Raw genomic sequence first — 16,412 nt, 5'->3', positions numbered from 1 at the left:
ATTAGCAGCTAATAAAAGTTTGGGGGCTCTTTAGTTCGGGGCTTTTATCTTGTTCCACCTTGTGGCAGGTGGGAGTCCTGTCGTGACAGTCTTCAATAAAGACCATGCCTACTGGCTGCTGTTTTGCTCTGGTATTCCTGGCTGGTGTCCTTGTTTTTTGTCCAAGGGAGCCCTCAGATTTCTCCATTAACAAGAGGAAAATAAGGTGTGGATTTGGGGTGTACTGAACTTAGCCCTCGTCCTACAAACTCCTGTATGGAGGATATGCCCAGAGGTGTCCTGTTCCTTAATTCTGACATGCCCACACCCTTACCCCAAACATCTGAGTCACTATATTGCAAGTGCCTGTGTTTGATGGATCTTGTAAACAACAACCACAACATGGATCCCACAGGCTTGAAGTCTACCTAGCCCTGCTTCAGACGACCTTGTCAGGATTACTGAGATAATGCAAGTGAATCGAGCCCTTAGGAAAAGTGCTATATAAATTCAGGAATTGCTTGTGGTACCAGATTTTTAACAAGTTCCTGCTGATTGGCGTTAATGCAATGGCAGAACTGGGACACAGTCCCCCTGGTACTTTGAAAGGAAGCAGCTCCTACAAAATGGAGATGTGGAGAAGCAAAATGGCATTTCATGGCAACCTCTTTCCCCCTTACCTCCCATGAGGAAGAGAAGTCCTGCCACATACTGCATAAGGCCTCGATCCCAGCAGCAGCCCAGCACCCCGATAATCCATCCGAAGAGGATGATGGCCACAGCCATGCCCATGAAGCCTGCTGTCATTCTGCGCAAGTCTGCAACATGAAAAAGAGACATCTTGTTAATAGTGCTCATGGTTTGTCTTATTGCTGTTAAGGGAACTAAAGATCCCAGTCTTGCTCTGAGCAGATGCAACATACAAAAGTCAAGTGGCCCCCAACCCACCACCGTACAGTTTTGCATAGAGATCGGTTGTTTAGTTGATTTTAAAGCAGGAGAGATGCAAAATCTGTTCTTTTCAAGTTAGGCAGAGCTCTTTTGCAGACAGGAAGGGGGGGGGAATGAGGAGGGTATTTCTTATTTAGCACCACAGAGAAAAGTTAATTACTTCTGCAAAAGAAAACCATTTGAGAGACCACATGAAAATGACTTTATCACTATCATTGCTTGCTCATATATCCCAAGTCTTCGAGTAGTGAAAATTCCAGGAGTGCACATGTCCACATTTCCTTGGAATGGAGGATACTGGAAACTGGCTGGAACTTTGCGATATATGATTTACTCACATGTTGAGCATAGGTGGTGGTTTTGCCTCTTAAAGCCACTCCAACACATACTGCTTCCCTATCAGATTTTTAGGGTGGAATGATGGTGCCTTCAGATTGTTGCAGGGAGCAGACTGTGTCTGATGCCTTCAGTCCCACCCTAAGAAGCTAAAGGTTTGTACTTGTGGTTGCTGCTTCCAGACAGACCTAACTTGCCCCCTGTCATGTGTGTGTGTGTGTGTGTGTGTGTGTGTGTGTGTGTATTGGGGAGAATGAGTAATTTCCATCTATTGTATTTAAACAAATCTCTAAGTAGTTTGCAATGTAGGTTGCGGCATCTTGAATAAAAGGCATATGCCATGAGCAGCAACAACCCCCCCCCCCAGATAATTTCAATATCCTATAAAATGCAATAAACAACTACTAAACAATAAACAACTAAACTGTGAACCACCCTGAGACCTTGGGGTATAGGGCGGTATATAAATTCAATAAATAAAAATAATAAAATAAATAAACAGAGCATCCTTCTTAACACCAAAATAAAACACTACACATAAAAATCTCCTACCAAATCACAAGGGAAATGCCACATTGTAAAATATTCTAAGCAGCTAAACAAAATGCCCTCTGAACAACAGGGAATAAAATACATGACAACTGAAAAGTAACTAAAATGTATAAAAGCCAGTTTTTAAAATAATAATAATAATAATAATAATAATAATAATAATAATAAAAATAATAATAATAATGGGATTGACAATTGCTCAAAAGAAATTGCTCAAAAGAAAAACCAAGTCTTCTTGTAAGACTTCTTGGATCATCTCAGCTCCTAGTGGGACACATCATCTGGCTATTATAGAGTATCCATCTTTCGACAGGTCTTAAGGGGTATTTATTGCTCCATTTACAAAAAGATTGGGGGTGGGGGTGGCAAGTAACAACATATTGCCTCCCTATGCCAAATGCTTTATTTATGAGTATTCATTTTAAATACACAAATTAATGATCAGACATGCCAGGAAGAGAATCTTTCGGTTTGTTGCCGTTTCCTGGCCTGACATAGCCACTGCCGAGGGCAGTGCTTGCAAATGGCAGTGGTGTGAAAGAGGGGATGTGAGCTGGTTGTCTGAATTGCTCTTACTTGTCGGATGCAATCTGGCCAGCCTTCCTCCCATGTCATAACAGCCCGCTCAGAAATGTCAGCACTGAGGATGAGTCTATTCAGAGCAATTCCTCCAATGGGAAATGAATGTGTATGTACAGCAGCACAGCGCTGAATCAGCACCCTACAGCTATTTAGGAAGAAGGAGGTCAGACTAGAAAAGAAGTGTGCCTTCTCTGCTAACATGGCATCGCAGGACTTGGAGAAATCCCGTGGGTCTCTCAGCGGAGAAGTCCCAATACAGTTTAATCAGCACTTCCTGTTTCCAGCTGAACACAGCAGTTCGAGTGGTGACTGGGGCAAGGAAAACAAGGAGACGCCCCATCAGGATGCAGTGTTAGAGCAGCTCCCCTTAACTGTTTGAAGGTCTCCCCTCCATCACTAACTTGTGGTTTCTGCTCCCCTCATAATTTAATCCAGGGTTTCCCAGACATCTGAGTCCCTTGGCTCCTTGATGAGCTGTTGCCATAGACTCCAGACCAAATGAAATAAAGTCAAGAAATAACACCTGCCTCCTGCCTGGTGTTCCTAGGGAATTCTAAGAACCAAAACATTGGTGCAGTTTTGAAATCAGTGGTTTTGAAAAGTCCAGTCCGCCATCTTAATTCAAAATGGCATCGAGTCGTATCCAACCATAGATGTAAACCTTGATCTCACAAATCATTGTGTAGAATGCAGTTATGGTATCTTGAGAGTTGTCGAATCGCATAGCTAGTCTTCTACCCACTTTGGAGCTCCTCAGGGGCAGCTCCCCACATTGGTGCATCAGAAGAGCACATCCTCTACAAGCAGATGTGTCCTAGTGTATCCAGATTACAAATCAGAGAGCAGCCAATGTGAGAGAGCACTCTGCCTGAGGACAAGTAGGAGCTGGAAATCCTTGCCAGCCTACTGTAAATCATCTCATTCAGCCCCATTCAGCTAGTGGGTACATTTGGAAGTATGAGTGAGCATGGTAGGCACCAGCTACAAAATGGTTGCCAGGGTGAGCCTCTTCCCTAACACAAAATGGCATAATACAACATGGCTGCCATAGGGTGTGGCATAATGGCTTCCAAGTCTAAAAAGGGATAAGGCCATAAAGTTGCTTGGGCACCTCCCAAACAGAAACTGAGCAGGAGGAGCAAACGGTCATTTATGCATTGAAGATTTTTGAGGAGATGCTTACTGAGACCATTCCTGGTCACCATCGGAGGTATTGGTGAGCACACTGGCCCCCAAGGGTGCCACATTGGTCAGCCATGAGCTAGTGATCGATCCGTAGATCTCAATTCACATTCTTTCCTCACTCTGCCTTACATCTATATCCACTTAAATCTCTCTGCTTGCCAGAAACAGCCCAAGACATTTTGCTGCCTGAGGCAAAGGCCAAGATTGCACCTTCCTCACCATTTGATGTACAGTAGCAGACTGGACTAGCAGATGGGTCTTACTTTGGCACAGCTGATGGGATGGCATCCTCTATTATACCTGAGGCTAGCCAGGGGTGTCACAGGGCGGACGCTCTGTCTTCCAACATCTTGCTGCCACTGCCAGCCCCCTCAGGATTTGCCTCCAAGGCAGCCACCTCCCTCTGCCTAATGGTAGGGCCTGTGCTGTGGAGTTGCCTTTAATCAAGGGAAGGTTCGGCAAGCCTGTGTGAGCAAATATTCTCTTATCTCCCTCCTACCAGAACATTATGCTGCATCAACCTCAAAATAATCATATAGAGCTTTAGGAACAGCTATTTTTGATGAATGGGCTGTTAAGGAACAAGCTAGAGATTGAAGGATGAGATCTCTGCATTATCAGCCCCTCAGGTCTCTGCTCAGGCCTCCTGCAGACTCTGGCATTAAACACTTTAATTTAGGCATTTCCAAAGGTACATTCTTATTTTAATTTGTGTGTGTGAAGACCATTTAATACAGGGCCGGTTGCCAGTGGGAGTACAAGGAAAGAAGGGCCAGCATAGAAATATATTAACTACAGCAAGGAAGTGATCTTTCTCACAAAGATCTTTTTTATTATTATTTTCAAGTTTACTCTTCTATTAACATTTAAATTGAAAGCCCCGGCTTCCAAGCTCCACGCACGAAATCTGCATTTAAATCGATGCCATTTAAAAGTGAGAAGAAATGTATAGCAATGTGAAATGCATCTCCATTTGCTTTGTCCTACAAATGATTGAATGTATTTTTCTTCAAAAAGAGAGAGTGATGAAATTAGAAGTGTATTAAAATCGACATGGAAAAGAGAAGAGCGACACAGGAAATTACACAATTGTCAAGAGTTTTAAGCTGCAGTCCTGTTCACATTAACTAGGGTTGCCATGTGTCCAGACATATTCGGAATACTGTAGCTGGAAGCAGTGTCCTGGCGGAAATCGGCAAAATATCTGGGGAAATCTGGACGTACGGCAAGCTGTGTTGGCAGTGTCATTTTTGCCATTTTTTAAAAATAGCTCAAAAATGGCACTTTTTGAAATATGGCAACCCTACATTAACCCTACAGCAGTCACGAAATTAAAAGACACCTGCTCCTTGGGAGAAAGGCAATGGCAAACCTAGACAGCATCTTAAAAAGCAGAGACATCACCTTACCAACAAAGGTCCATATAGTTATAGCCATGGTTTTCCCGGTAGTGATGTATGGAAGTGAGAGCTGGACCATAAAGAAGGCTGATCGCCGAAGAATTGATGCTTTTGAACTATGGTGCTGGAGGAGACTCTTGAGAGTCCCGTGGACTGCAAGAAGATCAAATGCATCCATTCTTAAGGAAACTAGCCCTGAGTGCTCACTGGAAGGACAGATCGTGAAGCTGAGGCTCCAATACTTTGGCCACCTCATGAGAAGAGAAGACTCCCTGGAAAAGACCCTGATGTTGGGAAAGATGGAGGGCACAAGGAGAAGGGGATGACAGAGGACGAGATGGTTGGACAGTGTTCTCGAAGCTACAAACATGAGTCTGACCAAACTGCGGGAGGCAGTGGAAGACAGGAGTGCCTGGCGTGCTCTGGTCCATGGAGTCACGAAGAGTCGGACACACGACTAAACGACTAAACAACAACAACATTAACCTGGGAGTAAGGCTGCAATCCTAAACATACGGGCTATTTTTTGAGCATTCATCCTGATTTGTTTGCAGGGAGATCAGATTACATCAGCTACACAACGACCATCAATCTGGGTTGTTGTTGTTGTTGTTTGCAGGTAGGCTAAATGATGTTGCATCAAAGCAAGTGTATCTCCCCTTTACCTTCCTTATTGCAGAAGAGTCCGGTATTTTGGGGAACTGCTGTGCAAGAACTCCTCATCAACTATAATTGTGCAACCTGAATTTTCCAATATGTGACTGAATCCCACGCAAAAATAGCAACCATCTATGAACAGCCCTATCTCCCAGGTAAGTGAGGTAAGACAGCTTTAGTTCCACTGAACTCTATGGAACTTATGAGTTATGAGTAAACATGCATAGGATTGCACTATCTGGGGAGGATATAAAGAAAGGAACATTATTCAGTAAATGGAAGTAAAAGATTGAAATCTTTGGCTTCTCTGTGGTTGCCCCAACTACAGAATGACCTTCCAAGGGAGATACATTTGGAACCTACTCTGTATTTTTCTTGGCACCATGTTAAGACTTTCTTTCTTTTCCCAGGCATTTTAGATTATGCTATTTTGAGCCGCTCGGATGGTTTCATTCCTCTTAACACAACTGCATTGTTGGTCTGGGTTTGCAATGTTTTTGTAATTTTAAACTTCTCGGTATACTGCTGCCCCAAAATCCATTTTGCGATGAAGGGTGATTTATACATTTTCAATCGATAAATCCATAAATCAAGAGAACGAGCCTTTGGCTTCAATATTTGGGCACTTTCCCTCTGGCCTGTGCCCGCGGCAATAAGCATTGTTCTTTGTTGAAAAAAACATTATTGCTTTATTGCTGTTGGGAAAGCGTCACAGCTCAACAGTAGCACTAATGCTTTACGTGCAGGAAATTATCTCCGGTTAAGTGGATCAGAGAGGTGATGAGAAAGGCCTCTGTCCAAAACTCCAGAGAACTGCTGCAAGTCAGAGTAGGGGGCTAAATGAATAGTTGCTCTGACTTGGCAAAAATCTGCTTCATATAAATCCCAGGTCAAAACTTTCTACAACCTACCTGTTGTGAAGAACAAAGGGAAGCAATCTGAACCCTCAAACAGAGGTGGTGGTGATAGGGAATGGCATGCCCTCCAATGTGACATTAGGGGAAACCGAGATGCCACCTTCTGTATGAGTCACGTGACTTGCCTGAGACCACCGTCTCCCAAAAGTGCTTTTTGGGGGCATGGTGCCTAAGAAACACACATTTTGGGACACCGTGTGATATCGCAGCTTCCCAAAAAAACTGGCTGCCATGCTCTCATGAGGAAAAATGGGATGTGCCCCCCATTTTTCTGGGACAGTTCTGGGGTTTGGAATGGGCAGAGGTGTCCCTCTTCATGGCTCTGCTTGTGGTGGGCTCCATGCCATGAAAGCCTCTCTTGTGCCCACCAAAAGGCATAGGCTGTTGGGGAGCTGCTACAGATTGTGTTCACACCATTGGTAGCTGGAACAAGACCCCCAAATGGTATACTTTGGGAGCAGAATATGGGAGGAGCAAGGCTGCCCAAAGATCTTAAATTGACCCATTGATGGTTGGGTGGACACATGCCAGGACCCTATGCATTGCCAGCCTAGAGCTGGGGAGAGAAGGAGCAGGAGAGAGAGACAGCACCTCTCCATCTTCTGATCTGGCAACAGCCATCCAGCCATTGGATGCGTTGATGACTCAGCCACTCAGATTCTTCCCAGGGCTGAGTGGCAAGGGATTCAGATTCCCTTGCCTGCTAGGTCCTGCCTGCTATGAGCACAAATCCTTTAGTTCATAAAGTAGTGAGGAGAGGGGACTTCCATACGCTGATACCAATATGGCAGGGTTGCCATATTTCAAGAAGTAAAAATCTGGAAACGTAAGTTGTTGACCTTTTTGGAGGGTAAATCACCCAAAAAGTTTGCTGGGCGAATCCCCAAACAAGAGTGATACTCAAACACACACTTCCTTTTTCTGTTGGCAAAAACCTGGACATTTTGCCAATCTTTTGAAATCCCCACTTTCTAATATTAACTGATGCAAAGGAAAGAGGTGGATTTGCCCTGCCAGACCTTAAACTTTATTATGAATCAGCAGCATTTTGCTGGTTGAAAGAATGGCTGCTTCTTGAGAACACAGACATTTTGGATTTGGAAGGTTTTAACAATGTTTTTGGGTGGCATGCATATTTGTGGTACGACAAGGTTAAAGCACACAAAGCATTTAAAAACCATATTGTCAGAAAAGCATTGTTTAATGTCTGGACAAGATATAAGGACCTACTTGAAAATAAAACCCCAAGGTGGTTGTCACCAATGGAAGTGAAGGCTCAGAAAAAGCTCAATATGGAGGCCAAATGGCCGAAATATTGGGAAATTTTGGAGCAAGAAGGAGACAAATTGAAATTGCAGAGTTTTGAGAAATTAAAAGATAAAGTGTGAGACTGGCTTCACTATTATCAGATAAGGGAGGCTTATAATTTGGACAAAAAAATTGGCTTCCAGGTGGAAAAATCAAAATTGGAAACAGAACTGTTAGACCCCAAAACTAAGATACTTTCAAGAGTGTATAACTTGCTGCTGAAATGGAACACTCAGGATGAAACGGTTAAATCTGCTATGATTAAATGGGCACAAGATGTTGGACATAACATTATGTTTGCTGACTGGGAACAGTTGTGGACCACAGGTATGAAATTTACGGCATGTAATGCCCTAAGAGAGAATATTATGAAAATGATATACAGGTGGTACATGACACCAGTCAAGCTTGCAAAAATCTATCATTTGCCCGATAATAAATGTTGGAAATGTAAAGAAAATGAAGGTACATTCTTTCACCTTTGGTGGACGTGCCCAAAGATTAAGGCTTTCTGCGAGATGATCTATAATGAAATGAAAAAGGTATTTAAATATACCTTCCTGAAGAAACCAGAGGCCTTTCTCCTGGGCATAGTCGGCCAATTGGTGCCAAAGAAGGATAGAACTTTCTTTATGTATGCTACAACAGCAGCAAGAATACTTATTGCAAAGTATTGGAAGACACAAGATTTACCCACCCTGGAAGAGTGGCAGATGAAGGTGATGGACTATATGGAACTGGCGGAAATGACTGGCAGAATCCGAGACCAGGGAGAAGAGTCGGTGGAAGAAGATTGGAAGAAATTTAAAGACTATCTGCAGAAATATTGTAAAATTAATGAATGTTAAAATGATGTTGGATTGAAATTAAGTGGCATTAGCAACAAGGCCAATAAGAATATGTAAAAATGGATTGATAATGGATGAAAATATATAGTTATAATATGTTAAGATACAGAGTTAAGATAAATGAAAGAGGGTAAGGATTTGCTGAACTGACTATGTGAACGGGAATACACAAAAGGGAGGTATGAGGAGGTCAAGGAAACAAGCAAACGAGCTTAAAGATATTAAAAAAATGGATTTGTTTTTTAACTTTTTCTACTTATTTCTTTTTTGTATTTTGTATTTTCTTTTTTTCTATGTATTTTTGTATTTTTTGTATTTTTTCTTTTTTTCTTGTTTTCTTTTTATTCTGTAAATTTCTGCTTTTTGTAAAACCCTAATAAACATCTTATAAAAAAAATATGAAATCCCCACTTCCACCCCCCCCCGGGCGCTAATTTCACTGTTGAAATCCCAGGCATGTCCAGGAAATTCCAGACATATGGCAATCCTACAATATGGTTCCTACAAAGTATATATATGAAAAAACACAAATGCAGCAACATTCAAGTGCCCATTTTGCAATGCAAAAATAAAAAAAGGACATAGAGTTCATTTGATGGATTTTTTAAATGGACCTGGCCATCACAAAACTAAGGTGACATTGCTGGCACACACATCATTAGGGATGCTGTCTAAAAGAGAGTTAAAGAAGCCATTGAGATTTGTATGTGTGTACCAGCCTCTTTTCTGATACTTGCAGCCTAATCAGAATTGAGGAAGACTCCGAGAGCTGAGGTTTCAAATACACACAAACCCTAGTCTGCGTACACAGCTATACATTCAAAGCACACAACATCCGCCAAAGAATCCTGAGAACTGTAGTTTAAGGGTGCTGGGAACTGCAGCTCTGTGAAGGGTAATCTACAGCTCCCAGGTTGCTTGGGAGAACTAATGTGCTTTAAATAGATGGTATGAACACACCACTGTTCTCAGGAAACTCACGAGAAGGAGAAATGTGTCTGTATTAACAGGCAAGGCTTGTTTCTGGACTGAATTGTCCTCCATCTCATGTGCGTCCCCTGGCATTTGACACTTTCCTGCCTGCTTGGCTGAACACTTGATCTGCCTGCCATTTCTCCACCAGTGACACAAACCTGCACACATCTATATTTTCATTTCCCCCATACTCACACCTGGCTTAAAAAAGAGAGAGAGAGAGAGAAGGTGAAATGGAGGGGTTTCTGACCACTTTCAAAGGGGATCATTCGCCACTTATTTTCTTGGAACGCTTCAGCAGAATCCCCTGCTGGTTTTTGTTTCGGACAGCATAATTAAGTGACTCTGATGGGGGGGGGGGAACCAACCACACAGGGTTAACCAAAGGCCACCTGTCTGCCTGGTGTTCGCTCTAATTCTGCCACACAAGAGATTCCATCTCCACTGGAGAAACCCCTGGGGGAAATCCAATCATTAATTGTCTTCGTCTTCCCCCACCCCCACCTTATTTTCCATTCCTATAGAGCAGGAAAAGGGATACACACATTTTGTCCCCGAGCAGTGAATTAACCAGGAGCCTCAATGGCCTTGGCTGCCATTTCGGAAAATAAAGGGGGTTGGGGGTTGGGAATAGGATGCCCCAGGGGAACAAGTAATGGGCTCTGGTGTCTCCCACCTCTAGGTCAGTGATTAGAATGTAGGTCAGATTGAATGCTGCAAGCTGACAGCAATACATTTGGTGGCCTTTACCTCCGGGTTCACTGTCGAGCTCTTAATTGAACAAGAGTCTCCATCAGACTTGGGCAGGCTCCGCGGGGACAAAAGCGCACAAGATTAACTCTTGGGTAACCTTAGAGCAGATTGAGTTGCAGAGGTGCAATCATGTGATGCCAGCATGCTATGGCTTTCCCCGTTCCTTGCCTGTTTGGGGGTTCAATTAGTTCCCACTTTGAAAGTCCTCCGTGGGTTGAGACAGGGGTACTAATTTTATTTAGTATGGGTGGTATTCAACTTCGCTTGAGTCAGACCCACTGCAGTTAACAGACCTAACTTAGTCATTCTCGTCCATTTCAGTGGGAGGAGGTCATTTTTAAGGTAGAGCAACTGGTTCGGACGCACAGGGCCAGGCTGACCCAAAGGACTGCCTTTCTTTACAAGTACCTATTCAGATCAGTAGCAGGCAGAGTGGTGAGGCAAAAGCACTCACCTGACCTCCTGACAACTGAGTCACTGCTCCTTACAGGGAAGGGGGGGGGAGAGGTAATGGGGAGGTCATTGCTGTGCACACAAGCCGGTGGAGAAAATCTGGCACTCCTGCTGGTGCATTCGGGTTGACCTCCCCACTGCTTTGTCCCTCTCCCTCTGCTTCTTGGTTGGGAGCAGCTACTCAGCTGTCTGGAGGTGAGGGAAATGCCATTGCCCCACCACACTGTCCACTACCGCAGAAGATCTGTATTGCAGACTATTTTCTAAGAGCCCCAGCTAGATAAGGTAACAGCATGTGGTCACTGGGACCAAAAGCCTTTTCAATGGTGGCACACCAATTCTTGAATGCTCTGCCCAGCGAGGTTTGTCTGGAACCTACTTTAAGGTGATTTTAGTGCCTAGAAAAAGATATTCCCATCCCCCCCCCCCAGATTTTAATCTGTTTTCACTTCCATCCGATGTTTTATTGCCACCAGGTGATTTGGATTGCTTCCACATGAAGCGTATCTTGAGCAATCCTCCTGATTCCGTTTTCATACCATTTGCAGAAAGGTTATACGGCATTTGCACTTTGCTGAAAAATGAGGTCTGCATCTTGGGTTGTGATTCACTTTTCTAAAAGGTCACGCTTACATGGCACATACCTTCCACTTGGAGCTTATGAGTATTTTTCTAATGCGGAAACTCCAAGCCAAGTTGAAGACCAAGGCGCCATGGTCAAATGGGAAACTTACATACCCACTTCCAAAAGTTCAAGTTAGCTTCAACCATCAGCAAGCACATGCCAACCAAACACCAGCACAGCAGCTCTTTCCTGCTGTGGTTGAAAGCAGTACTGCGTCTGAGTTACAGCTGGTGGAAACCACTGGAAGGGGAGAGTGCCCTTGTGCTTGCATCCTGCTTGCAGGTTTCTCCCAAGCATCTCGTTGGCCACTGTGAGAACAGGATGCTGGTCTAGAAGGGTCACTGGCCTGATCCAGCAGGCTCTCCTTGTATATGTTCTGGGTGCTGAGAATGCAAATCTGTACAGGTGCAGAACAGTCACACAATTAAAGTGAAGAGCAGACAAATGTTTTCAGGAGCAGAGGAGCTCATCTGGAAATGCATTTCTCCATTTGCACAAATTTATCTAGCTGGATCAATTCATATTCCGAACCCAGTGTTTTCGAACTTCAGTTAGACTGGTGACTGGGAGTGGCCACCGAGACCATATAACACCAGTCCTGAAAGGCCTACATTGGCTCCCAGTACATTTCCGAGCACAATTCAAAGTATTGGTGCTGAACTTTAAAGACCTAAATGGCCTCGGTCCTGTATACCTGAAGGAGCGTCTCCACCTCCATCGTTCTGCCCGGACACTGAGATCCAGCGCCGAGGGCCTTCTGGTGGTTCCCTCACTGCGAGAAGCCAAGTTACAGGGAACCAGGCAGAGGGCCTTCTTGGTAGTGGCACCCGCCCTGTGGAACGCCCTCCCAGCAGATGTCAAAGAGAAAAATAACTACCAAACTTTTAGAAGACATCTAAAGGCAGCCCTGTTTAGGGGAGTATTTAATGTTTGATGTTTTATCGTGTTTTTAATTTTCTGTTGTGAGCCACCCAGAGTCACTGGGGAAACCCAGCCAGATGAGTGGGGTATTATTATTATTATTATTATTATTATTATTATTATTATTGGCTTCCTGAAAGCAGTGGTAAGTGCACTGCATATTCCCAGTGGAAAACTGTTTACCAGCCATCAATGTCTGGCCATTACAGTACAGTACAGTACTGATGAGCACATTTAAAAGTAAGAGTGCTGGGAACTGTAGCTCTGTGAGGGGTCATCTACAGTTCCCAAGATTCTTTGGGGGAAGCCAGGATTGTTAAAGTGGTCCAATGTGCTTTAAATGTATGGTATGGTTGTGTCTGTGCATTTCAAGGTCCAAAAGCACATCCGATGCACTTTGGATGCCTTTGGAAAAACTGTGGACATGCCTTCAGACTTCTGGAATTGATGCTCTATTTTGGAACAGACTGAAAGGCCATCTACATATACACCTGGAATTTCAAGGTGAAATCAGGTGCCCCCATGCTACACTTGTTTGAATCTAGACTTCTCTAGAGCAAGACGTATCTTCCTGCCCCACAGCAAGCTGAATTCAGTCTTCTTTACTTGCTTATCCAGCTAGCCAACTTCAACCCATAGGATCTCCTGTGCCGTGCCCCTCCCCGCTTGAGCTGGGTAAGCAGCTATATACAAAGGGAGCTATTCCATCAGCATAAGGGTATCCCTGGAGAACCAGAATGAGACAGATGATGATGAGATATAAACAAAAGCAGCAAGAGCCTTTTTATTTTTATGCATCCCCAGAACAGCCAGAACTTCAAGGGGAGCTTCATTATTATGGATTTATTGCATCATTAGAAAGAAAGAACAAGAGGAATTCTGGGCATTTCACCCCTGATTTCTCAGCCTGGATTCTCCCCCTGCCATCCTACTTGTTTCTGTTCCTCTTCTAAGTCAATCTGGACATTGTGTGATGTCCTGTCTTGCCTCCCAGTACCAATCTTTCCTACTTGCTAGATCAGAATTGGGGAACCTTTGGCTCCCCCTTCCAGATATTGTTGGAGTCCAACTCCCATCTACCCCATCCAGCATGGCCAAGGATCAGGGACAATGGGAACTGTGGTCCACCAAAGGTCCGGAGATGACTAGGTTCTTATCCTTGTGCTAGATCAGCCTTTCTCAACCTGTGGGTCCCTAGATGTTGGTGAACTACAACTCCCATCACCCCTAGCTAGCAAGGCCAGAGCTCAGGGATGATGGGAGTTGTAGTCCAACAACATCTGGGGACCCACAGGTTGAGAACCACTGTGCTAGATGGTTTGAATAGATTAGAATTGTTTAAAAAATAGTTTTATTGACTGTTGTTCGCTAGCTTAGGCTCCTTTGAGAGGAAGGGCAGAATATAAATTCAACCAATCAATTAATCAACAGATTGAATGCCATTGGCATAACCCATTCCTGAAACCACAGTGGGAGGAGCAGGGGGGTTACATGACCCAGTTATGCAACTCCAGGCCAACTACATTCCAAGTCTGTTGATTTTCCTCTTCTTCTTTTGGATGGGTACAAGTTCCTCGGCCAAGAGGCCATCATCTTGTTCCTAGCTTTGATACGTGAAAAGGCTTCAACCCATTCACTGTTCCATTGCTAGTGGTTCCTTAATTGCCTAAGGCTGCAAAAGAGAGTCATTATTACTGAGCCCACATGCAATGAACAGGCTGGTCCTACCATTAGGCAGATTGAGGCAACTGCCTCAGGTGGCATATGCTGGGAGGCGGTGTTGCCCCATAGCTCTTCTTCATGAGCTCCCTGGCCATACCCTTCTGTTGGAGTAGAGAGCTGTGAGTCATGCACCTTGCCCTCCACTTTTATAACTACCCCACTGATCCCGTTGCTACTATTGAAGTAGAATTTGCTACTATATATGGAATGGGTGTGGACCATTTTGTCCTTTGCCTCAGGCAGCAAAATGTATTGAGCTGGCCTTGGCAAAGAATTATTCCATCAGCATAAGAACTAGAATGAGACAGATGAAGATGAGATATAAACAAAAGCAGCAAGAGCCTTTTTTATGCATCCCCAGAACAGCCAGAACTTCAAGTGGAGCTTTCATCAGCCACCCTCTTTCCCCTTGAATGTGGGCTAAACAGAGAGAGCAGCTCTTCTTCCCAGATCCTGAGCAAGACCAGCTTGATCCTCTTTCTGCCTTCTGTACATGAATGCCCTTTATAGAAAAATCTGCTCCCTTTTAGGGGGGAAAGGCTGTAACTCAGTGGTACAGCATCTGCTTTATTTCCAGAAGGTCCCAGGCAGGACTAGGAATGCCCCCTCCCTGAAATCTGAGAAAGCCACTTCCAGCCAGTGTAGACTACATGGACCAGCTTCCTGTGCTCTTATTTTCTCTCCCTTTTCAAATGCATGAAAGCAAGATTGCAGCGTTGTGTTTCATTCTGGTCCAGATTGTCACCACGCAAATGTCAGTTTCCTCTGAATTTATAGGTGTCAAGGAAAGATGTACAATGTGAGTCCCAGACGTCTGGGAAATGGGCTTGCCATTGCCCTCCACCACTCCCCATCTCCCAAACCCAATCATTTCCCTGATAATAAACTTTCTGGCGACAGCGCAGCGCTAACCTTTTGTGATCAATGCTGGTGGCATTTTGATAGTCCCAAGCATGGGTCTGCCAGAAGCGGACAGAATCGTAAGTGCCAGGCCAAGAGACAAATCCATTATAATCGGGGAAAGGTGGAGGAGGGCAGGAGGGAACCCCACTATCAAAAACCACCACCACTAATAGTAAAAATATCCCAGCATAGATGCTTTATACAGCAGGAATGAAAAAAGAATTGAGAAAGACAACCTCATTGTGATGGTCCTCTGTAAATGCAGGCTTGGAAAGGAAATCCTGGGCTACCAACAAACCTAGCCTGAGGTGTCTTCTTAGCAGCTGTAGCTGTAGGGTGGTCAGCAACTCTTGACCAAAAGAAAGGGAGCGAGTGTTCACACAAGCTCCTGCAAGAGCCTTGCTCTGGATTCACATCTGATCAAGTCAAGACAAGTACCTCTTGAAACTATCACTGTCGTATAGTAGGACAGTAGTAGTAACTCATCAGGTTCTGCATGGCCTAACACTATCACTAGGAGGAGATCTCTCCAAGGACTTGCAAGTCAACGCTTGTTGTGTGCACTACACCCACAAATGGATGCCAACTAGCAGCAAGTCATTGAAGAGGAGGGAGGTTTTCCAAAGGGTTTGCTAGGGAGGCACATGCAGCGAGGGGCGACTACCCCCAGGCTATGTAATTTCATAAACCATGCAATTCCAGGATCACAGGAAGGGAATCTTGGGGTCTTAGACTTGTGATCTGGGATTAAGACATTTTAATTTTAAAAGAAGATAACCCACCCCCAAACAGGCCAAATATCTGACATGTTGCATTCAAAGCAACATTTGAGCATCCTCATCTCTGCAGCTCCCAGTCCTGCAGACATCTCCCCATTCTCTCTCCAGGTTTCCCCTCAGAATTCTGCCTTTGACCATTCTCTCCTTCCATTCTCTTGCATCATGCCCTGCACTGGCCAAATCTGCCCATTTCACTTCTCTGTCTCTCATTTTTGTTAAGTTCAGTTCTCCATATCCATTTGTGTGTGTTTTTGTTGTTTGTTTTTTAATTCTCTGTGAAGATCACCAGCATTCTAAAAATAAAATTTATTATTATTATTATTATTACTGTGAATTTCTCCTAAGTTTTGTATGCAATTTCCACCAATATATTCATTTATATGCCCACTTCACTCTTGTACATGCATTTCTGTACACCTTACTTGGCTGGAGAACTGCATCGCATAATTTGGAAAAGTGCATGTTTTGAAGGATGGCTGTGTTTCAGTTCTCATATTGTTTAGGAAGGTGTGAATTACACAGATTCACCTTTAAATGTGAACTAAATTGAGTTTCTCTTCCATCCC

At 44.0% G+C, this 16,412-nt stretch overlaps 1 protein-coding gene across 2 annotated transcripts in view; it reads right to left on the bottom strand.

The window, feature by feature from the left end:
• The window catches only part of TMEM178B (transmembrane protein 178B), a 264,479-nt gene that overhangs the window by 31,969 nt on the left and 216,098 nt on the right, over positions 1-16,412 (bottom strand). For both annotated transcript variants that reach the window (XM_083572403.1, XM_083572404.1), the window contains one exon: positions 660-797. In XM_083572403.1, the coding sequence (XP_083428529.1) occupies positions 660-797 (138 nt within the window). The remainder of the gene's footprint in view (positions 1-659; positions 798-16,412) is intronic.

Source organism: Podarcis filfolensis (assembly GCF_964270895.1).
Source record: "Podarcis filfolensis genome assembly, chromosome: 10".
NCBI lineage: Eukaryota > Metazoa > Chordata > Lepidosauria > Squamata > Lacertidae > Podarcis > Podarcis filfolensis.
Note: the sequence above shows the minus strand (reverse complement) of the source record. Positions and strands in the feature narration are given on the sequence as shown.